The sequence below is a fragment of the Euwallacea similis genome, chromosome 3 (genome assembly GCF_039881205.1).
Source record: "Euwallacea similis isolate ESF13 chromosome 3, ESF131.1, whole genome shotgun sequence".
Classification (NCBI taxonomy): Eukaryota; Metazoa; Arthropoda; class Insecta; order Coleoptera; family Curculionidae; genus Euwallacea; species Euwallacea similis.
Genome location: NC_089611.1, coordinates 7,727,999 through 7,752,971, shown reverse-complemented (window position 1 = coordinate 7,752,971; position 24,973 = coordinate 7,727,999). Strand labels below are relative to the sequence as shown.

At 34.5% G+C, this 24,973-nt stretch overlaps 2 protein-coding genes across 10 annotated transcripts in view; one reads left to right on the top strand and one right to left on the bottom strand.

Annotated features, from left to right (window-relative positions):
• The window catches only part of Cip4 (formin-binding protein 1-like Cip4), a 62,092-nt gene extending 58,054 nt beyond the window's left edge, over positions 1 to 4,038 (top strand). For all 7 annotated transcript variants that reach the window (XM_066406828.1, XM_066406831.1, XM_066406827.1 and 4 more), the window contains one exon: positions 689 to 4,038. In XM_066406828.1, coding sequence (XP_066262925.1) covers positions 689 to 849 — 161 coding nt within the window. In that variant the 3' untranslated portion in view covers positions 850 to 4,038. The remainder of the gene's footprint in view (positions 1 to 688) is intronic.
• Positions 4,039 to 5,042: 1,004 nt separating this feature from the next.
• Positions 5,043 to 24,973, bottom strand: part of Hr39 (Nuclear hormone receptor FTZ-F1 beta) — a 37,487-nt gene continuing 17,556 nt past the window's right edge. For 2 of the 3 annotated variants that reach the window (XM_066406999.1, XM_066407000.1), the window contains exons 2-14: positions 21,775 to 21,872; positions 18,224 to 18,693; positions 17,584 to 17,801; positions 17,284 to 17,526; positions 14,409 to 14,611; positions 13,284 to 13,400; positions 13,114 to 13,226; positions 12,953 to 13,064; positions 12,776 to 12,899; positions 11,736 to 11,996; positions 10,896 to 11,148; positions 10,047 to 10,201; positions 5,043 to 9,996 (exon numbers count right to left, since the gene is read on the bottom strand). In XM_066406999.1, coding sequence (XP_066263096.1) covers positions 9,907 to 9,996; positions 10,047 to 10,201; positions 10,896 to 11,148; positions 11,736 to 11,996; positions 12,776 to 12,899; positions 12,953 to 13,064; positions 13,114 to 13,226; positions 13,284 to 13,400; positions 14,409 to 14,611; positions 17,284 to 17,526; positions 17,584 to 17,801; positions 18,224 to 18,575 — 2,241 coding nt within the window. In that variant the 5' untranslated portion in view covers positions 18,576 to 18,693; positions 21,775 to 21,872 and the 3' untranslated portion in view covers positions 5,043 to 9,906. The remainder of the gene's footprint in view (positions 9,997 to 10,046; positions 10,202 to 10,895; positions 11,149 to 11,735; positions 11,997 to 12,775; positions 12,900 to 12,952; positions 13,065 to 13,113; positions 13,227 to 13,283; positions 13,401 to 14,408; positions 14,612 to 17,283; positions 17,527 to 17,583; positions 17,802 to 18,223; positions 18,694 to 21,774; positions 21,873 to 24,973) is intronic. The other variant, XM_066407001.1, reaches the window with a different exon arrangement.

Below are 24,973 nucleotides of genomic sequence, written 5' to 3'. Positions count from 1 at the left end.
ATATACCTGCTGTCTCGTAAAAAACGGACGAAACACTAACTCAGTTATTTATGAACGGATTTTGATATTGTTCGGACTACCAAATAACGTCAGTTTTTTTTTACCTCAACTTCTGCTTCAGATGTCAACTTCAGAATTTTAATTAGAACTCTGTATTTTTCTACATTTTTTGATAGAAAGTAAATTTCTAAATTTGATGATGTGTGACAAGTTAATGGTAAAATAATTTTTAACTGAAAAAAATTGAAAATTTTAAACAATATGAGTTATGTAGCCATCTGTATTGTCATGGAACCATCTGTGTCATTCTGTTGTCATCTGCATTTCGTTCCACCTTATCCCTTTATCCCACATTATCCTGCGCAAAAATGCCTGGGGCCGTGGACTAGTGGAACCCATTAAGATCCAGCAAGAAGGGACAAGATGAAATCACAGGTTCTTTCTTCGTTGGATTTCTAGCTGTGGTGTTACTTTCAAAATAAAGTTTATGTTACCCAGCCAGAAAATGTTTCCAAAAAATTTTCTTACAACATCGACTTAGTTTTTCATGACACACCTACCCCTAAAATGTTATAGATAAGTTGCGAATCACCCTGTATAAAGGACCTCGCCAAGACCGTATTTAGGGAAAAAGGGTCGTTCCTCATAAATAAAATGTAGAATGAAACCAACTTAACTTTTTTTACAGCAACAAGTGAGGGTAGCATACGAATGTCTATAGACGAAGAGCTGCATCTAGTGGAAACGGACCAGGGTGACGGTTGGACGAGGGTACGCAGAATGAACGGAGAATTCGAGGAAGGTTTCGTTCCCACCACGTATATAGAAACGAGCGTATTTAACACTTAGAGTTGCGAAATTAGGGACTACGTTAATTGTTCGTTATGGCTTCGATGCAATATATTTTAGGGTGTGCTGCGTCCGTTTTTTGCTGTGCGCGGGTTCTTTTCCGCGTTCAATGGTGTTGGAGTTGCTCACCTTTTCCCGCCCAGTTTCAACAAAAATCTGACTGGACGCCCTTAGATTGCGCTTTCATTGCTTGAATATAATGAAATAGTGTAAACAAATGATAATATTCTAGAACAATTAATGATCAAACTTACTTTAAAACAATTCCTTTTGTTAATATTAATAAGCACAAAATTGCCCACAGATTGGAACATTTAAGCTTCAGATTTTTATTAGACTTATTCCACAAGTTTGAATGTCCCAATCTCTTTTTTCTCTGTATTCTTGTAGGGTGTTTAAATAAGATATTTTAAAAAAGAAGCTTAACGTATTTAATTTAAGAATTGATATGTGTTTATTCCGTCCTCTGTTGATAATTCTTGGTTAGTTTTCTCCCTCTTGTAGATTCACTAATCGTTGATATTTTTTATCTTGTAATATTTTCTGATATTTGAACACCCTATGGAACACCGAACCAGGGGTCAATGAGTTATAATATGATCTTCATCTCCTGTTTTTCTTCAAGTTATTTGAATTTCATGTAAAATTAATAAAATATATGCGGATGCCCAATTATCTTATCTCACTAATCATTGAGACAATGCAGATGAAATGTTAGCATCAGAGATAAGTTAACATTCCGCATCCGGTTGACATGCGAAAGTATCGCCGACATTGCCAGGTTTCATTGAAATTTAAATAAAATCTATTAAAGACGTTTTGATTCACTTCTGGGCTAGTTTGATCAAATCATCTCATATACGCTCAAGTCTTACTATACAGGGTGGTTCAACCTATTCGATGTAGAAGATTGTGAGAGAATCATTTTGGAGGGATTTAAACATGTTTTCAACTACTACAGGCTTATTTGGAAAAAACGACTACCGAAGCTACTTTTTTAAAGTGGAATGCGCTTATTCCCACGGAGCCGTTTTTTGGAACTGCGACAGGTTTCGAGATATCAAATTGAGGTATTGACAGCGGCAGCTACATCCAGCTGTACAGAAGTTTTCGTTCATAATCGCTATTGAACACAGGGTAAATTGGAGTTTTTAAACCCACAAACAATGGAGACAGAAATTCCTAGATGTGCTTAAGGTACAATTATAATTTGCAGTTGTATGAAATAAACAGGAAAAACACCGTTTGCTATTATATTCTTATGAAGTCTTGAACTGCCTAACATTGAGCTATTTGAAGCGACTTCGTACCTCATACCATAAACGAGATTCCAATGGTGGACTTCGGAAACCGTTGATAATTGGAATATGGTATGTTATATGTATTATTCCTGGAATAAGGGATTCCAATAATCCATTAATAAATGGGTTCTTCTATTTTTAACATAAGCAAGTTGAGATTCAATTCCAGTACAACCTGAAGCGCCGCTATCTTGAATACAATTTAGTCGCTTGCCTCTATCGACTTTCATATCTTGCCAAATTTTCAGATTTTTCCTATTTATAGTTTTTCCCTAATCGATTGATACAGTTTTCCCTGAGAAGCATTCACTATACTACAGCATGTTCCGCCCTGTGCGGCCATTTAGTCACAAATACATTCTTTATTTATTTTTTTGTTATATCTTAAATTTTGGAACTATCCATTTTACAACTGATAGAGAGAAAATTAGATTGGAGATCCAGAAAGGTAATGAAGATTAGAATATCCTTGTTAAAAATCAAAAGTTGATTATGATTTCTCAGTAATCCCCCTAGACAGCGTCACTGATATTTTAAGCGGATGCGGAATGTTCTTTTACCTCTGTTTGCCCTTATAATAATGGTTAGTGAGCTAATTGGACTTTTTCATGTTTTTGAAATGCCACGTATGTATTACTTAGACCATTGGAAGACCACTGAAAGTTTGGCAACTCTAGCTGGAATATAATTTGCTTGGAAACACAAAAGTTAACCAGTGATCTTTATTTGTATCTCATAATTTTTGTATTTAGTTTATTTGGAAATTGTTGTTATAAAGTTACCTGGATTTTTTTGGCACTTAGTTTTTATTTTTTCATATCATTTAACTAATAGCTTTAGGTGTTCATTCTGTGGTTCTCAGGTCGAGCCAAACAGGCGAAATGACCAGTAGATGTGAGACTTTTATAGCATAATTGTTGATTTGTGAAACCTCTTTTGAATCCGATACATTTTCCCTAAATGTGGAAATAAACTCATTGGCTCCAGGCTTACTGGATGTTTGGGAGAGGTGGTTCCCTCTAAATTTGTGAACTTAAATCTTGATATTTTTCGAATGAAGTAACATAATATTCATAATTTACATTTTTTTATTGACGTGTGACAATCCATTAGGATTTGTAAGTTTGCTGCAAGTTTAATCAAAATAGCTCTGCCTGATTCCACCTTTTCTCAGATACCGACTAATGCTCATTTTGGAGCCATCTTTGATGTTCCGCAAAAGCGTCTCGTAGATGGAAGAACCGCCTTGTAAAAACAAACATTCGGTAAATATTATGCTCATTATTAAAACTATTACGAGTAAAAAGCAAATGTATTAAGTATATTGTCAATTTTGAATATACATACTATTTGTAAAATATATAACTAAGATAAGTAGTGTTAAAGCTAAGACCCTATTTTATAAACCCTTTTATTATACAGTCGTTTTAATATTCATTTTCAAGGAAAATGGCCAAATTGGTTTTGCTCACAATTTTTGAAAATCGGGCTTCATCATATTTGTTTTTTAAGAGTTCTTCCTCCTATTTAGCTTAAGAGTTTCTTCACCATATCTTCATCGCAAATGTATCATTCTCATATCTTGAAAACATTTCACCGACATTGTTTAGAGTCGTAAATAATTCGTAGTGAATAAAAACCAAGGGAAGACTAACATGCGTGGCTTATATTCGTGTATATTTGCATAGAAAAATATTTACTTGTTATTGTAAAAGAATGATATGATACAAAAATACAACCAGGTTGAATCTTATCATTTTTAAAATGCAGTTCGATGGTCTTGCTGTATCTATGGATAGAAGGATCCGGTTGCTCCATTTTCACATTTCTGTGTTTGTATAATATGACTGAACTTGTGTAAAATATAGCATTCAATAATATAAGAAAATGTGTTTTTTCTGTCATGCTGCGGACAAATTAAAGTAAAAAACTGCACCTTTCATAGCAACACTTCAGTCGAAGTCCTAGAGCCGCTTCTTCTTCAAGTCACATTCTGACCACACAGGCAAGAGTCCTCCATCGTCTACAATCCATGTACAGTTTTGAATATGGCTTACTACGGATGCGTGGCAATTGACAATTTAGTCTATTGAACACCTCAACGTATTGAAATTCGCACTGTGTAGCCGATTTAAGGCACTTCGAGGGAATGATTTCCCCACTAATTTAAATTTGTTTTTGTATACGAGACAGTTTTTGTGATAACAAGTGGTGATTATATGGGTTCCATTTTGTAACTGGTTACATAATGAAAGCAGGTACCTTTATTTTGTAATTTGGTTAACCAATGGAACAAACCAGATCTAGCAATTTCTTAGGATTTCATCATCGTACAGGAAAATTAGTAAAATGTAGATATGAAACTCAGGAAATTTTATTTTATGTAATTCGTGTGAGACTCCCACTAGTTGCATAAAACTATGCATTTCCTAACTGACTACATTAATAGTAATTACTTAATTGATTTTATTATTGTGAAGCCAAGCGTTCAGGAATAAGAGTTTAAAAAACTGAATATTGTGTAGCATAAATATTGTTATGGCCGTACATTCACGTTACACATACAAAACAACGACGATCCGTGTAACGCTTCGTGTAATTTAAATAAAATTATAAATTTGCAAACCAAATCAATGGATTAGTTTTTTGATTTATTGAAACGAATAACTTAAATTGATTAATTCTCTAATTAAAAGGAGTTAATCGATTATTTCATTTATTGTATTAATCGTCACCATCCCAAGCTGTTATGCGTCATGTGCTCTTATCAAAAGAAAATCTGCTACTGGTGACATCTTAGTATCAATTCTTTGGTGAGACTGGGTGGTTCTACTTTAATGCCAATAAAAATCGGTTATGGGAGGTAGGTCGGAGACAATAAAATAAAATTACTATCGATGTATAATATATATTTCAATAGAAAAGTTTCATGTAAAAATTTGTTTCAAAAATTGAGTACAAAATTTCATTTTGAGGGTTTGGGACCGCAAAATCGTACGGTCGTTTAAAGGCCACCCTATAAGTCTTATGTTTTATTTAACATTAATAAAACTGAAATGTATAACGAAAGTACGGATCAAATATTACACAAAAGTAAGTTTTTTCAAAACGAACAAAATGCAACGTTAATTTCGATATAATTTCTAACAATTCAATTTTTGATATTTAAACATAAAAACGAGCGTTTAGCAAAAAAAGAAGTCAGAAAGTGGTGGAGACGTGACTCCATTATTATTACGCCTTTGTTGTGTATTCATTACCAACTAGACTTACTTGATGTATTTTGTTCAACGCTCTATATAAACATGCTTCCTAATATCTGCCAAGAGATCCAGGGATATAATTTTTGATTGCCACATTTTTTTATAAATAGCTTAGAAGCATATAATTTACATTTTAGACGATAATAACAAATAAAAATATTTTTGTTAATAAATAACTTTCTACTTGACTATTTATAACAATAGTCAATATATGCCGTAGTTTCACTACTATTAAAAAAGAAAATCAACACAAATTGGTAAAAGTGTTTTCAGCAATCTACAAATCAGCCAAAAACCATTTTCCAAATCAACCATAATATTGGAATGAACGTTTGTTTATAAAATTAACATTATCCATATTTTATAGGGATAATTATCCAAATCACTTTGAGCTGTATACAACCTTTAGTGCATTGATTTGATGCATTCATAATGCATTTTTGACAATTTACAGATGCAAGACGTAAACGTCTTTGTAATACATATCTCCGATTCACCCTGTGTGGAGAGGCGTTAATTGCTACTATTTTGAGGGCGTTTCTTCGTCGAGTAAAATGTCAGTTAAACGTTTAGTTAAATTATGAAAAACCTATTTACAGAAAATACAATGGAAGCAGAATACAAGGTTTATCCAACAAAAATGAGGAACTGAACTTCTTGACCTGTAAGCTTTGGTACCTAGAGAAGATAACCCTGCCTTAACGTTGTATTTGGACAAGTGCACTAATTTGCCTAAACCGGATGTTACTTAACGACAACGATACGTAACCCCCACAAATTTCAGGAAAAAATGTTTTATATAATTTTTACACCTGCATCACAATTATTATAGCACGCTGCAGCGTACAGAAAGAGGCCTTTATCATGCATATACGGTTAGGAAAGGTGCAGGTATGGTAGGGAAGCAATATCAGAAATTTCAATTCCGCCATGTATAAACACTTTAGCAACTTTATAACACTTTCTGACAACAAAACGCGGCAATTAGTTGCAGCGAGCTTCTAACAAAAATGTTGAATAATCCACTGCGCTGCGCGTCGTGTTTTGCAATATCTGGCTCGTGCTTTAAGTCCTTTTTATACACTTCGAGTACAAAATACTAACATTTTTTAATTAATTTGTCCAATGAATTACTGGTCGATTACGATACATTTACGACAGTTTGCGACACTGTTTCCCCGCTAATGCAACATTGTACATTTCACAATTAGTTTGAGTACTTTTTTATGCTGGCAAAATTGAAAGAGATATTCAAAAATATAAATAATTGAACATTGAACGTATTGACATGTTTTAGTGTACAGTGTTTCCAGATTCTGTTCAAAGAATTCTTGGGCACACTGTACATCCAAAAATACGAAAACAATTTTCTATAAACTTAATTCCAAATTGAATTTCAGATTGTTGTTTTCCAGTTATCCAGATTCCCATTCGTTAATGAAGTGCAGGGCGACAACCTTACAGAAGGACTCTCAATCTTTTCTTTACAGCTCTTAGTTTATGAGATATTTGGTTTAAATTTAAGATGACTACTACACTTAAAGGTATACACAATGTGACGTGTTCACCCATTGATGGTTAAAATGCGAAACTTCGTATCCTAACGTTTTCTTTAATTTTTGTGTTTTTCTTTGTAATTTACTTCGGCATTGCGGACTTTCTGTCGAGTTCACCCCTAAACGGGCACCGGGTATCCAGGGTTTATGTACAGGGTCATACTGTGGGGCAGAAAACATATCCCTAATACTTTTGTACCTGTAAATAAAAGTTTTTAATTTTAAAATATAAGAAATCCAGCCAACAATTGCATTTTTTTTCTAATAGAATATCCTGTAAACTTAATTATTTTAGTAATTTGCTCAAAATTCTAGGAATACTTCATATAAAAGGCGACGGTTTTGTTTGGTGTCGAGCATACACCACAAATAAATAATATTAGAGGGTATTCCATTAGAAAAAGTACAGTTTTTAGGCGAACATATTTTATTTTTAAAATAGAAATTTTTTGGAGCAAGATTCAGATTTTACTTTCAGTGAGTACAAGGAAAAACAAAAAAGCACCCCTCCCTTTTTGTGGTTTCTTTTTAATTTTCCTAACATTTTGTAACACCATATAATTGGTGAAAAGGACTTTTTTGACCGATTACGATTTCATTGTCCCCACAACAATAAGGCTGTTTTCGTATAGATTGTGTCTAAGATTTACATATTTCAAATTAATTTTGAATTGCAGAAAGAAAAGTATGTGCATCTCGCAAGAAAATCATGTTCTCGTTTTATGATGCTTGCTAGTCGCCTCGGCTGTGCTTCATCAGCTATCATGTTACTTTTCCTGCTGGGTACACAATATACTACTTGCTGTTTTGAAGCTACTTAGAATAGTACTAGCTAGTAGAGACATATATTGCCTAATTAACTAATACAAATGTGTCCCATTAAAATTTAATAAAATTCCATGTTTCTTTTTGAAGTAGCATGTTATGGAATTTGCTACTTTATAATTGGTCGATACCTAGCAGGTTATTGATTCTAATTTAGAATCGAAGGATATTGCTAGCTTTCTAACCCTCAATCAGTACGTGTTATTTCCTACAAATTGAGAAAACCTGGAGTATCACTAAATGTCTGATCTGAAATAAGTCACAACACCTCGCATTTATTGGATAGACCCCGTAGTAGCGTCAAATGAGATATTGAATCTTTGCGTTGTAAAATATTACCACACTCCCTTGTATAAACCTATTAATCACATTTATAGAAATCGTACGGATTGTTAAAAATTTGGCAACCTTGTTTGGTGTTGCACCCTAACGGTGTGAAAAAGTGGCAACTGCTACACTCCGAAATTGTACTAAAGTTTCTTCAAATGGATTAGAATGGCTGAATAGAATGAAGCATCATACTGGCATATGAAAATATTTAAATTATTTGATTAAAATGAATTTAAAAAAAAAAGACTTCACACATCTGCTACAATAACCCCTATTTACTTTTCAATCATTTGATAAACTCTTAAAAGATACACAGATATGTTTCAAGTTAGAAATGCCGCCAAGTCATGCAAATCACTCACTTTAGTCTGTACTTGTAAGGGACGACGATAGTAGCCGAATTTGACCAACGAGCAAGGTTTAATATTTACCAAATGGCTATGAATGAAAATGAGTGGATTTTTTTACAGTTTGAGGCATACCACAAATACGTTTATGTATTGGGTATACAAATAAGGCCGTACCTTTATCGTAAAGCTGTATGAAAAAGAATCTTAACTAACTTGAACATGAGAAATTGATTAAAAATACTTCTCAGTTGATCTTCTGTCTCGGTTAAATGAGGAATCGCAAAAATAGTCATTTTCAAAAACAATAACCTCCAAATAATTTGAGCTCGAACAAAATGATTTTTCCATTAATGTATTAACTTCAGGACTGACCTTAAATATACGGCACAAATTTAAGGAAATATTAATCATGTCAAAATGAGGAAAAAAGTTTATGATATTATTTTAACTCAAGAAACGTTTTTTTTAATTTGCGCCGTATGTTTAGGGAATATTCTACATATTTAGGTTCTTAATGAAAATAGTGGTAACGACACCTAGTACTTTACATTCGACCATTTACAAGATGACATTCCAAGAAGAGTAATTACGCATGAGATACTCTATGAAAATTGAATGAACACATCTATCAGTTTTCATATAGCAAGTGTCATGCGGATGTATGTATAGTATACATACACAAAACTCTATCTGCTAGATATTTCAGAAAACTGCTAAGATTTTAAATCAATTCCTCAAATCCGGCTTTATTTATATTATTTTTCCCCAAGCTTTAAGATAAACGGTTATAAAGACAGTCTTTTTCATTTGTAGGCCCGCGAAATCATTTTCAAAATCAAGAAACAAGTAATTTCAACTATCACAACACCACTCATTAAAAATAATAAATTTGACGTCACTGTAACAGACTTACGATACTCATATTCTTCAGTTTGGCTGCAGAATTCCAAGGACTCTCCAAAATATATCCACAATCTAAACATTTCCACGGAACCAATAATAACGGACATATCCTCAGACCAACTCTTGCTGTATCACCCTGTGTTAAATTGCAAAAAATATAACGACTATTTATGTACGGAACGCGACCCTGTACAAACGGCGCTAAGTACGCGAAACTTGCCTAAACCTAATACGTAAAAATTATAAAATAAAATTAAGCGAAATACTGTCTGTTAAGTAATTATGAGCCCGCCACCGTAAGCTTAGAATGGGTCAGTGGCTGCGGCAACAGTTACGCTACACTTCCAACTGAAAAACAACGTTAAAAACGCAATTAAAAAGTAGGGCCTTTAATACAACAAATGGACGGATGAAGTAGGATCTACTAATTTGTCAACGTATACCGAAAACTAGCGAGGAAAACTGTCACTTCTTGCGTCAACTGTTGCCATTACGTTTGACCCTAAGGCACATTGAAGTCTCCATGGTTTCAGTGGTCTCCCCTGAGAAGTTCCATCAGGAGATTAAAGCTGGGGCCGTCTCCGTCTTTTGATTTTATCGTTAACATTTCCTTTCCCACCTAAATCCAATACATTAATACTTAATTATTTAGTAACGATAAATCTGTACCTGACACGTTCGCTGTAACTCCGGTATCCGCAATAACAACTCTCCGAATTTGGCAGGGCTTTCGGGATAGTGCGATAAAGTGTAATCCTGCAAAGCCTTAAGGGCCTTCTCTTGAGATACTCGCACTTTCTCGGCCTCGCGGAGTTCCGAAGTGTCTGCAAACCCCTCACAAGATTATACATTGTCTAGTTGAAGCTCTGTTTTATAAATTTTGCTGTTGCCGCTGCTTGCGCTATTACGTAGATTCTACGTTACTGTTGTGGTGTATGAAATGATTACGCCACTGGTAACATGGGTCATCTACGCGCGATGATACAAACACACATGCTACGTAGTGTAGAACGAGGTAGCCGTACAGAATTCGTAGTCATTGAGAATCCAATCAAGCATAGTGCATTTTGAGCAATTAATTCTGCACAGCTGTTTTTGAGTTTTCATTGAATATTATTTCTCGAGGTTGTCATTTTTTTAATATCAGGCGTACTGAATCTCGGATGAAGGTGCAAATATGAAATAAGGAAAGCGACGTTTTTATTTAAAACTTATAAGTAAATATGTAAAAATATATTTGTTTTTAGTTCTCTCTTAATGCAGTCCACTGAAAAAATATTCCGACTTTTGAATGTTATCTATCTATGTGTTATTTGTCTTTCTATGACCAATATTTCCCGTATTAGTTATGCCCCAAACAGCAAACGGCAAACATAAAAAACTGGTTATTTGGCAACATCGACTAACGACAAGAAAACAATGAAGAGTAACCAGCAACATGTTTAATTGCATACGCTTGGTTTCCTCAATAGCGAATAACATAAACAGCCAGATTTATAAATTATTCTGCACACTAACCTGACGTTAGAAGAAGGATAACCTTCATCGCTACATACTCGTACTGGTCCACTTTCAGTCTTCTCAGTTGTTCGGTGAAGTTGAGCATGCGCTCTATGCACGCTTGCATGCCCATGTCCCGTGCCTGTGGCAAAGTTATGCTCTTTCCCAAAGACACCCGGATCTCCCCAGGCGTCGACATCGAACGGAAGCAGCAAGAAAAGAGCAGTAGTTCACACCACGAGTTGATTAAGAGGCAGATTTGATCATCGATCTGTAAACGTTGGTTTTATTAAAATGCGGGGTTTTTCCCATTTTTTTTACACATTTTGGCGGCAAAATAGTAAAACTTTCAAAATACTTTAAAAATTAAAGACACCGCTAAAACACTCTTAAAATAAATAAGATAACGTAATTCTCTGAAAATTTCAAAAATGGTCCGTATCCGTATGGTATCGTAGATAAAATGATCTGCTAAATGCAAGAATGCCAAAAAATATAGGTTGCCGCGTTTAAAAATCAAAAGTTAGGGTTATTTCCGACCAAACTGGACAACACTGAAAATTATTCAAAAAAAGTCGTAATGTTTTTTTGTCTAAGTCGTTCAAATCTAAAATTTTGACAAGAAATATAAAAAAGTTACAGAGTACACCCACATTCTATTGTCAGCCGGTATAGAAATATGAATTCGGGGAAATTAAGGCAATTGTCCGTGTCCTAGTGCTGAGTTAAATCATCTTTTTTTAGCCGGTACAATACTACCGAGTACTTTACGAATAAACAAAAAACAACTTCACTTATCAGTTTAGTTTCTCTTAAATATCCTAAAAACTTAAACTGAACTTTTAAAGAGATGCTTACCGAAATATTCTTAAATAATGGAAGACTTTTGCACCATTTGACGATTTTGTAGAGCCTGTGATCGGCAATATTGCACAGATTGGCCACAAAGTCAGGATTCGTGTCTGCCGAACCAGCCAAAGCGGTGCCGGCCAACAGGGGATGGTTGGACAAATTGTGAACAGCTCCGGTGGCTCCCTCTTTGCCCAGATGGCCTTCGGTACTCAGTTTATTCAGTTCCATTTCGTTGTAGTGCCAAAGATGCTCCACGTCCATTATTTCCTTTAAGAAATAAGTTACAAATACAATTATGGTATGTAAGGCGTTGCAAAATGTTGTTCGGAGAATTACAATGCAGATTCTACATCCGAAAAGGTAAAAAAATCCTACATACACATGTCCGCACATGGTTCGTTACTGACAATGCACTAAAATCTGAAAATCGTTCTGAATTTTTGCTTTACAATTTCTAAAGTTTATAAGATATTTTATTCAAATTTCGGGTAAATACTACTCCTAGAGATATACTGATATAGCATCTCAGTTGGAGCTGTCGGAGATCATTATTTTTGGGTCAGGCCCCATTCATTTTTCGGACAATATTATGTCCCAGAGCAACTATCAACCGGTAGGCTTTTAATTTCAGCTTAGATGTCCTATCATGTATATTCTTAATAGTAGTCCTCACCCCAAATGTAGATAAAATATCTTGTAACCTCCAGGAGCTATAAATAAAGGATTGGAAATCATTTTCAAACTATGTTTGTCCTATTTTGTCCAACAGTTTCGTTTTTATATATATAATTAATCAATGCAGTTCCCGGAGGAACTTCTTTTATGAGGTACTAGGGTGATTTATGTCAAAAATTCAACGTTTTACAAAGGTATCTTTTAGATTAGCAAGAGGGTAGGATTCGGGCCACGTAGGCCAATTGTTATTAGAAGTTTTTCATACATGAAACCGCATTAACTATACAACATTGCAATTATTCAAAGACTAATAAATAAACTGACTAGTATCCGTCAATTCATGAATTTCTAAATATAACAACTGAACTTACTTGTAATAATGGAGGGACACCTTTCGAACCAGGCAACCAGCTACTCCTTTTGTGATAGGAGAGAACCCCATCTTGGGGTTCCAATTTTATCGTAAATCCTGGATGGTGATCTCCTAAACCTTGCCTATAGAACAAGGAGCTTATTAAAGAAATTATAGCGACATTATAAATATCTACCTTAAATCTGTGCTACTAGCCCTTAATTCAGTCTGTGAGGCCAATGAAGGCGGCAGTGAGTATGAGCACTGATAAGTGGACCGACCGCCCCTAGTCCGATCTTCTCTTATCGCTAAAAATAAAATATTGCCACAAACACTAAAACAAATGTAATATCGCACCTTCAAGCTTCATTCCGCACTGCAGACATTTATCAAATCGACAAGCCGGACATTTTTTCCTTGTCGCCACAGTTACGGGACATTGAGCACCCCTCAAACACACATAGTTTTTCCTGAAAAATATATTGTTTATTAGTAAATGAATCGTCGTAAATTAGAGTGGGACTCACCTATTTTGCACAGTTCTCTTAAAAAAACCTTTACAAGATTCGCAACTAAATATGCCGTAATGAAAGCCGGAGATCTTATCGCCGCAAATTGGGCAGGGACTATTGATGAGCTGCTGCCTGAAGTAAAATTTCATTTAACAGTAATCCCCATGTTTTCCATAAGTCCAAAAGAGAAGCTTAAGTCTAGGGGGGCTTAAATTAACACTTCTATATGCAAAATTGTCAATTTAAGCTAAATAGACTTAAGTCAGCTTATGGACTGACGGATTATAGGGGGGTAATCCTGAATTAATCGATAAATTTTAGGGGGTAACATTAAAACGTCATTGTCTAGCCACAACCTGCTATGTGGAGAATTGTATATACCTTTACAACAATCCCGCACTATTTACTAACCGGATAATGCGTGAATTATACAGCAAGACAACTTTGTCGCAATATCCTTAAATTAATGACATACTATTGTGAAATTCTCTTCTTAGCTTCTTACGGGGAAATCACGGAAAAATCACGGAAAAATTTAAATTTAGATTTTTTGGTCTTCACGCAGGAGTAGGTGCCATGAGTATGAAGTAAATAATACATTTACAAAATGGAAATTTGCAAGTAAATCTGCTTTGCGGTTAAACCATTGATTGCAATTGATTGTTACAGATGGATATAGCATGAAACAGTGTAAATAGCCACAAAATAAAGCAGATAATTGAAGAAACTAACAAAAAAAGAATTGCAACACCTGGTCGCAAATTTCTATTTTCAGCACTCTTTTCTGCCATTCTCCGATACTTTTGAAAATCATTTTTCTACACATAGCGATTACCAAGAATAGATTTATCTAGGGTACTGAGAAGAAATTAATATAAAATGTCAAGAAAACTTGTGTTATATATATTTCAATCCATGATTCAATAACCAGCCTGCAGGCCGTCTATAGTGCAATTATCAGTCTAGTGGGTAATTGTCGATCGCTAGCGGGCAATTACCACTGTAATGTAATTTTTCAATAATTGCATTCCTCAAACGGACAGTTTAACAGAGGAGGAAACTATTCGGTGTAAGATTTCGATAACCGCATTTCTATGTAGGATTTTTTTCATATATGAAAGAAATATTCTGTGTAAGTACCTAGAGATCCCCGGCTGAGCCGGTAAAGCGGCATGCAACAACCCTGACTTGTCGTCTGCATCATCAATCGAACTACCGCTAGGATCATGGTCATACTTCTGGTCAAATTGAGACTGTAGAGAAGACGAATCTTCCGGAAGACTGCGATATAGAACACCTTGGTGCAAGGGACTGCTGTGTAGTGAATTATGTATATGACGGCCCTGTGAAAAGTCTTGATCAGTCTAGAGTGAGCTTATAATATAAGATACTAACTGTACTTAAACGTAAATTAATAAAAGGAAATAACAAATTTGCATTAATGTGTCTAATAGATCGAGATGTGCTCTCGAGCGTGAACATTCTATTTAGACTAATCACTGAGCTATTTCCTAATGACCCTTGTTTCTACTAAACACAAATAAACAATTTTTGAGTTTTACTATCAAGAACTAATGTTATCTTGTTATTGCTAACTATTCGCGTACAAAAATTGTCAGGTGTCTGCCTTGACTTAGAGGAAGCCGCGCGTACCTCACCTGCCCACCCTGTATAAAAGTTGTGGTCTGCATTCCATTTCTCATGAGTGACCGCGCCGCACCTAAAGCAACTTATATGCAAAATAGGTTGAGAGAAAAAAATGGACGAACGGGTGCAAAAAATCGGAACAACCTTGTGTCTAATAGTTGGTTTTTATCGTCGGACACTGCCGTTTTATTTTTTTCCTATGTATATTCAACCGACAACTTTTTATGTGATCGGCGGCATAGTTTAAAGCGATCGACTACCTAGACTTGCGTGTATGGTGGTATCCTTGATGGTGGTATGGTGACAGAACTCTTGTAATATTTCCTGCTGATTTTTTTCGTAATAGAAGCCTATTTAAAACCAAAGATTCGCGTTCTCATGACAATTTATGATCAATTTATGACATAACATTTCACTATTCTGGAATTATCTTAAACTTTACTTTTTCTGAATTGTGTTCTGGATATTTTTATTACTTTTCGAAAGCTTTTCATTACAAATTAATTTGTGTATAGCAACTTCAGATTTTAAAAAATGTTTAAGAGCTTTATTAATATTTTGCAAATAAAAATTGAAAATACAATAATTTTTTTAACTCAAAATTTATAAATAATTTAAAATATTTTTTACCGTTGCGTTATTCTTTAAATTATGCAACTTTTCCCCCATTTAACTACATCTGTATCACCAAAGTGTCCCTGAAACACCGGATTAAATTAGTAAACTAAGCGGCAAATGAACCGAGTCGGCCAATAAGTCTAACTTTGTCTACCAACTAAGGTGGACAGCGTCATCGTTTCGGATATTTTTCTACAATGCATTCTCCTTGTATAACTTGACTAGGATGGTAAATTTTGTGTACAGAGTATTAATTTACAGCTAGCTAAACATTTGCAATATTTTACCGAGAATTTAAGGAATGTTAGAGATCTTAAATTTTTTTCGATGTTTGGTAAATTGTTGGATTGATGCCACGGGATGCCTTTTGTTGATTTTTTTATTTATTGCGTTGATGTGAAAATATCGCCATTTTAAGATATTTACTTTTCTTAATGGCAGTTTTTAATTAAACACAACTACTATTGCAACAAGGTATAATTTCTAAGCAAATTAGGCAAACAACTAAAAACAACAACAAACAATTAAAAAACACCGACGACGAGCAAAAAGAGACTTATAGAATTGAAAAAAATCTTTTTTTTTTAAATTTAAATAGTTTCATTGACCATTATAGATTAAAAGAAACCATCATTGTACGTAACGTAATTTTTATAAATTAAGAGACGTGTAAATTAGGAGGCATGCAATAGATAATTTAAAAATTACAATATCCAGCTTCATTCTTTTTTAGTTTTTTTACTAAAGTTTCCAAATACACGGTCACTGTTGTTCAAGTTTAAGCATATGTATCTCGATTATTTGAATAATAAAAAATTCGGTTAATTAGGGCAAAATTAAATAATTTGAAGTAAAGTAAAATACTGCATTTAAATTTGTGAAATTACCACTAGATCGGAAAATATTTCTATTGTTTGGGTTTGATTTTAGCATGATTGCTAATTCCTGGCAATAAAGCCTTGATTTGAAAATATTCATTTCACATACTTCAATTGTCTTAGAAGTGAGTGGCCTAGACCTGGATTGATAAAAGTTAATACTTTATTTACATTTATAAAAAGAACGTTCGGAATTCGATTGAAAAAATCCAGGGCCGTATTTATAAAAAAGATCATAATGGCTACTGAAATATGAAAGATGACATTTTAAATCTGATAGCACCAATCACAGAGGACAAAAAGTGCTTCGATACGGTATGAATTATTTTTAATTGATTAATAAAATAAATGCAACAAAAATAATCTTTTTTAAGAAAGCGAGCATTTTAGAAACAAGTCGAACCAATTTCTAAACGACATTTTATTTTTATTAAAGTTCAAAATGAGGCAAGTTCAAAAAATGAGCATACTATAGAAAACGATGTCTGATTTTTATTTTTGAAAAAAAATTGGAAATTATGGAACAGAATTAATTGCAAGTGTTGGTTCTTAAGGTGTGCCGAACTTACAATGTAAGAATCTCGGAGCACAAAGTGACTGTCCTAATTTTCCTACCAACTCTTAAAACCTAAATGAATGAATTCCTCTTGATTTTACGACCAAATGCGACTGATCATTTGGATAATAATACATCAAGATTCTTAATCTACAAAACCGTTTCTATTATTCTAGGTCAGTCGTTCAGATCGCTTTTCGTTATGTTGCACATTTGCTCACTAACGAACGAATTCGCAATTTCTTCACACTTTAGAAATTATGCAACGATCGTTCATCTAATCCCGATTAGTTAATCAGCCAATTGATACACTTACCTGTATAGGACTGTGGGTGGGCGAGAACTGCTGTGTGGGTGAAACTGAGACGGAAACGCTAGAATAGCTACAACAGCTTGAATGGGAAGCATCCGAGTTGTTCCTGCTCAGATTAGGTGTCAAAGTGACATGACGCTGGGTTAAAGGGCTTTGATTTGGAGAACTAAATACCGAGTAAGCGGAATGAATGGCGGAATCAGGACTAGGAGTTGGCGGCACGTTTAATGCTTTTTGCATGAGATCCTACAAATGATATTGTCGTAAGAACTTGGGCTGAAAATATCATGGATAATTTCTCACCTTATGACTAATGATAGGCACTCCAGGTCCTGGATGTCGTTGGTTCAATAACGGCGAATTCGACGGCGTACTATGCAACGAATAACTGCTAACAGGAGGTTGTTTCAACCTCAAAATTGGACTATCTTTTAGGTCGAATGTAGTAACCTGCTTCGAGGCGGAAAGCGACAAGTTTTCAGGAAGATGCGCCGGTTCACTGCTTTCATCTATGCACATTCCTACGCAACAACAATATAATAATAACAATATTAATAACAATAATAACAATAATAATAATATGGATAATGATAACAATAATAATAAAGCCTCCCTAAAAGGTCTGACAGATATGCATTTTACATACAAATCGGAAATGACATTTTACGAAAAGAACTTAACGTAACTTAAGGATTCTCAAACTTGAAAGTGGCAACGAATTCTGCATAAAATTCTGCTCATTTTTTTTATTTCCTCAAATTTGTATCTTGGGTACCTAACTTTAATCTTGCAACCTTTCTCTTGTAAGTGACAGTAAGTAAACTTTTTGTGTGTGGGTATTTTTACTTAAGTTTATCTTTAAGCCTAGCGTTGAAAGTTATTCAAAGTTTGTGTGGTTTTTCCAACATTTGTAAACTTCTCAACTATCATAAACACAACCTACCATCTCTTTCCCCATCGCTCAATTCCCCTTCCCAACTCATCGGTCTTGGCAACTCTTCCTGCTTGTTCTTTTTACTCCTCATATTTACAGATTGAAAATCTATTCTAGCCAATTCGGCATCCGGTCCGTCAATGTCACCAACGCCATTGGTCAGAACGAGGGCGGGGTGTGGCGCGCTTCGAGTTCTGGGAGGCTCAGTCACGCCCACTTGCTTCACCACGCCCCCCGTGGTGCTTATCACAGTGCTAATTCCACCCGTTTCTCGTCCGCCGTTGGTCAGCTGCGACGGAGGCACGTATTCCATGTTGATGGGAGTGACGGATACGTTCGGAGAACGCATCTCCGTCGACATAGTCTCGGTGCCCGGCTTATAGGGCCGGGCAATGATTACCGTGGATCAGCTGGCCAAATGCCGTTTGGCGTACGGATGGGGCGGAGCATCTTCTGGCGAAGGCGGATCACTATTTGAACTACAATAAAAAAAACTGTTATTCTTTATTCAATTTAGATAAAATCTGAAAACATCACTCAATTTATTTTATTTTTGCAACATTATATCGATATATAAAAGAAGTCCATTTTTTTTTCTGATTCGTTAATATTAACAAAAATCTTTAAGAAAGACATACACTTAAATCAAATACGCATGGCACACTAGGTGCATCCCTACCTCGAGAACAAAATTTCATAGGGATTTTTGTGAATTCTATTTAACGTATGCGAGAGATAAGGACTTGGGGGAAGGGCAGCTCCATCAGAGGAAAATTATTTGAATAGTAATAAATAAAAATAAATTGCTTTTAAAAAAAAACTACATGATAGGAAAGTTTATGGTTTATTCTGCGGCTTATTAATAGTTAAAGTAAACATCAACTTATGCTTCAGAGCTTTGATATTCCAAGGTTACACGTAGATTTATTGGGAGATAGTGATAAAATGCAGTGTACTTAGCTGAGTTATTTGACAATTTTGTTCCTACATACTTAAACATTGGTTAAGGAGATGTATGCACCATTGAAGGTTTCCTTATTCGGTTAATTTCATTAATTATTACTAAAATTATGAATTCTGCAAATTAAATTCGGGTACTACTGCAACTATCCGAAGGTATGAAAATATTCGATTGGAACAGCGGAACTCAAAATAAAATAATACAGGGGGACAATCTTAAGTAGGAGTTTTTCATTTAACACCACACAGGCCTCAAAAAGTTAAGCAAAATCTTTATGTAATATTTTTTCACAATATCAAAAACAAAAACAAGTAAAAAAGTATAGAACTTCTTAAATAATCAATTTTTTAGCTGGCGTATAGGTAGTAATGCCCCAATAATATGGCCCGTGAGATCGCGAGACTTAAATCCGTGTGATTTTTATCTGTGGAGGGGTTATATGAAAAATTTAGTTTTTACGACTGAAATTAGCATAATGACAGAGTTGCATGAACGGATAGAAAACACCGCAGAAATAATTAAAGCAAAAAAGATCTCTTCTAAAGCATATACATTCAGAGTAGTGGATAAAGCGAGCGACAATTTGTGTAAATGAAACCAATGATGACAATTTCGAACACCTTTGTAGTCCTGGAGTGAATAATAATTAAAAGTTTTGTTATTTATTAAAACTTCAATTCGAGCATATTTCAGTAGTTTTTAAGATTTCGAAAAAATGTTACATGAAGTTTTTGCTTAGTTTCTTGAGATTTTTTTCACTTTAGAAGGAAAATCCCTACTTAAGATTTATCCTGCATATTTCAAAAAAAGTAAAAAATACACAAAGTATAAAGTACGACACACATTTTGGATGGATTTATGGGATCTATCTCAAGTTCGATTTCCAAGCGACATTATATGGTACAACGGTTTCACGTCTAATTTGCTTCACTTTCAACATACAGGGCGTTTTTAAAAATCTTCTAATTGGACATGTCACTGTACCTCCCCCTACCATAGAAGACCGAAAGTTACAACATAAAAAAGTTATGGTATTTAAATTCAATTATGTCACTGTATCTATAGTTTAGTTTCCCATCATCAATTTTCCCAGCAAGCAAAATTTCGACAAAATATCGCGTTATTGTCCAAAAATATAAGCAAAAAACGAAATTAAGATTTTAACTTTATTACTGTGTATCTCGAGAACTTAGTCGTTGCACACTGATATTAATATGAACTTTTTATCTTAGAACTCTTCAAAGATTCATCCCTTAAAATTGGGCCAGTGTAAAGGAATCTTTATTAACTCATGGCTAATTAAACTTAAGCACACCTTAACCTTGCCCTGGTACGACCGGTGGAAAACGGTATTCATCTATCAAGCTGTAGAACATATTTATATGTCAACCTTTAAGGCAACATTTGAATAAACACCAAATTATGCAACTTTTTACGATGCGAGTAATTTAAACGTTTGACCTAAAGAGAGCTCAACAGTCACTCTCGAATATCTGACATTCTTCAGGAGGTATAGATTATCCCGTAGAGTGTTTCGATGGCAAAAACTATTCGAAAATTCAGCTATTAATATAAACAGTCGATATTGAAGAAACTAGTGTAGAGTTTGCCCAAGTATTATTACTATTCTCGAGTGTTGCCACGATTTTGGCGATAAAATAGAAAAAAGCCATTTTCGTGAAGTATTGCTCCATTGCGAAACGATGGAAGACCCGAACAATTTTCCATGACCTTCGGTTGACCCTATGACGGTTAGCATTTTACAGGGTTTATTACACCTAATTTTAAATTAACAGATTTCACCTGAAAACAGTTCCCATAAACCTTTACTTGGCGTAAAAAAGGAATCGTAAAAAGAAAGAAATTCCTAGACAGATGACCGAAAGACTCTCAAGCTTCGACTAACCACATCATGGTACCAAATTAACCTTTTTTGTGTCCCCCCGTAAGAAGGCGCTCAGATAAAGCCACCAGGCTATGCAAATACAAATTAGAAACCCAAGTTCCTTAGAATTACTTGTATGAGTCAGCAAGGCTTTGTACTAGACCGCACTGTTATATTATCTAACATTTGATTACTTCTTTTTCCAACGACCGGACGCAGTTTGCCTTGGGTTATACGTGCTTTACCCTCAACGGCAGTATAAAGGCTTTAATTGCAAAATAAAATAATGCGTTTGTGCCTATCAGAGAAGACGCATGTGTTTCTCTGACTTTTTACCGTCGACAGTGATATGACACATTTGAACCTGTTAAAAACTGATGCAGAGTCGAGGCCTGCACGCACCAAGACAAAACAGCTCAGCTCACCTAAAAATACAAATTATCATAAACACAAAACCACCTACGCGCTTTTGAAAATAAAAAGAGTCAGCGTATAGGTACGACAAGCACTTAAGGCGAGGTCAAGTGTGGTCTGGGTGGTCCAAAACAATGGACTTTTAACTTGTTGCGGTTAGGTAATATTGCATTTCAATAATCGCGTCCAGGTCCTGAATGCTGTGACTGAACCAAATCGATTTTAATGGAGATTTTGGGGCTAGGTGGTTCTGCGAGGTGGACATTCAGAATATAAATTCGTGCTATATGACATACTTACAAAAAAGTTTCGGGTTTCATCCGTAATATGATTATAGTTGGTCCCTTGGATGAGGTATACTCAGGGCGGCGAGTGAGACTGGGATGAGTTTAGGAGATCTGTAACAGGAAGGAAGAGTAGGTAGTAAAGAGTTAAAGCTGAAGTAGTTATACGAACTATCCTAAAACTTAGCGGTAACAATCAAACTTGCTTCGTACTAGAGACCAAGGGGCTCGCGCTCCTCACTGAAATGAGCGCCACGCCCATTTGAGTCCAAAGTAGCGTGGCGCTCACTTTAGTATGAGCACACTGACTACTTTTCAATGTATTAAATTCTAAGCTTTGCTTGAGTGACGCTATAGTATTTCTAAGGTGAAAAATTTAACAAGAAGTTCTTACGCGAAATAAGTCCACAAAAACCGTTCATTTAGGAATTCCGCAAAATTAGTTTTCCTTTTCAATTGATCCTCCGGAGCTTCAGCAAATTTGGAATATATGAAGTTTCTGCTTACATTTATCAGACGGGGAATATTTATTTTAGTATGTTCCGTAAGTAGTTTTGGAAAAATACCTATTGTAAGTTTGCTGGCAGCATGAAACTCTTCCACCTCAATGCACAACTATTCTCCCATTTAACCTATGCACATGTATGCACATATCTCTTATCATTTATTAGATCCTCATACTGGCCCTCATTAACATTTAACACAATATACAGGGTGTTCCACCCCAGCTAGAACATTCGATAGCTCCCAAACCAATGGAGATATAAAACAAATTATTTCATAAATTGTGTTTCGATTTAAGTGCTGCACATTCTAAAATTATTTTCAAATATGGCGGACTTTCGTTTATACCGGAAGTTGACACTAACTTACTTATTTTAAATGGAACACCCTGTATATTATTACATTTTTGGATTTCTTATTCAAAATGAATATCAGTTCATTAAGCATATGGAAGCATTAATTCGTACCATTCACAAGTTATTAGACAATTTATAATAAAATTGACGTATGCATAACTGAAGAAAAAGTCCAAAATCAAGGAAAGTAAAAGAGATAAAATTTTGGGGTTTCTTTCATTTCAAAGAGCAGAGAATAGACTACTACAGCAGCTACGATTTTTTTATTTATTGCCTAAAATATCAATTTTCTAATGCTTGTCAAATGGAAATATTCAACCACCAACAACTTAAAAAAATTAAAATTAATTAAATTTAATTAATTAAAATTAACAAACAGTTTAATGACAGGGTCCAGTTGTGCGTTGAAAATAACGGTCAACAATTTGAACATGTACTTTGAAATCCCATTGACATTCTTTAGATAACCGTTTATTTTTTGCATCATTTTTGCTGCCCCTTAAAAATATTCTTGTTGCGAATTGATTTAAGAATACTTATTAATAATAGTATATCAAATGAGAGATATTTTTTTTCTGCGTCGGATAGACAAAAAATAATTATATCATTCTATTGGAAAAACTGAAGTTGTTGGTGGTTGAATATTTCCATTTGACAAGTATCAGAAAATTGATATTTTAGGCAATAAATAAAAAAATCGTAGCTGTTGTAGTAGTCTATTCTCTGCTCTTTGAAATGAAAGAAACCCCAAAATTTTATCTCTTTTACTTTCCTTGATTTTGGACTTTTTCTTCAGTTATGCATACGTCAATTTTATTATAAATTGTCTAATAACTTGTGAATGGTACGAATTAATGCTTCCATATGCTTAATGAACTGATATTCATTTTGAATAAGGAATTCAAAAATGTAATAATATACAGGGTGTTCCATTTAAAATAAGTAAGTTAGTGCCAACTTCCGGTATAAACGGAAGTCCGCCATATTTGAAAATAATTCTAGAATATGCAGCAATTAAATCGAAACACAATTTATGAAATAATTTTTTTGTATCTCCATTGGTTTGGGAGCTATCGAACGTTCTAGCTGGGGTGGAACACCCTGTATAAGAATCGCTGCAATCTTTTTCGAGGGTCAAACTTTTTTTACTTTTACAAGCTTTTACATGTTCCGCCACTGGATATTCGTTTTTCAAAATGTAAATTGTCTCTTTTAATTTTGAAACTTTTAGGTTTCTTGCTTCGCCTTTTAAACTTAACTCGTATCTCCCCACCATTTTACAATAACTTGTGAAAATATTAATGAAAACAGATAATTTGTAAAATACATTTGGAAAATTCTAAAATGGAAGATCAAAAGAATTTTAGCTCAGTTAAATGAAAACTGCATGCATTCTTCGATACTCTTGCAAATACCTAAAAAATGACTGAAATATGAATAAGGTACAAGATTCCTAAAGGGTTTCTGGCTGAGAAAGGAACTTAAATTAAGCGAAATGAACGAATAGTAACGGAAAATATTGAGAATATAAAAGGGGGCCTGATTCCAGAACAAGCGACACTCTGTAGATATTTAGAATCATTTTACTTAGATACAGGGTTACCCTACCTATGTCGAGTATTAGGTATCTATGGAGTGTCCAGATAATGACGCTATACGTCGGAAGCCGTTCGTCATAGAATATTAAAAAATAGAACAGGTCAATCAACTGAATGAAAGTATCAGATTTTTGACCGCTCTTTGGCAAATGAAATATTAATCCGCGGTGGAGAAATGCGAAGAAACGACGCTACCATAACACGACGTCTTATATGTACTGATTATGCCAACTCTGATGCCAACTCTGACTCTGATGATGCATCTCTGACGACAACTTGATATCATAGGGATACTAATATATGGCAGCTCTTCGGTAAAATATTGCCACCAATATTTCTCCCGTCAAAAGGTTGCCTCCGATGTCCTCAAAATTACTCCCTTAAAAGAAAAAAATCTCGAAATACTTGAAGTGAATTTTATTTATTTTTTTTTATAGAAATAACCCATTTCTATTTAATATTTGGATTCTGCATTAAGTTGTCAGTTCAGAAAGTTCATGTCTCAAAAATTTATTTACCATAGTTCCTGACCACAAGAAATAACTAGATTTTTTGTGTTTATATACAAAATAAATTATCTATTATAATAGTGATTAACGTACAGAGAACCTTGTTTTAAAATATGTATTTAATTAAACATCCTACTCGTTAAATATACTGAGTGATTTAAGAAGGGTGGCTCGCCCTTACAGCTTTTTTGTTTTTAAACTTAGAGAATTAAAATTTAAAGAGAAGCTATATGAGAATAGAGTCGATT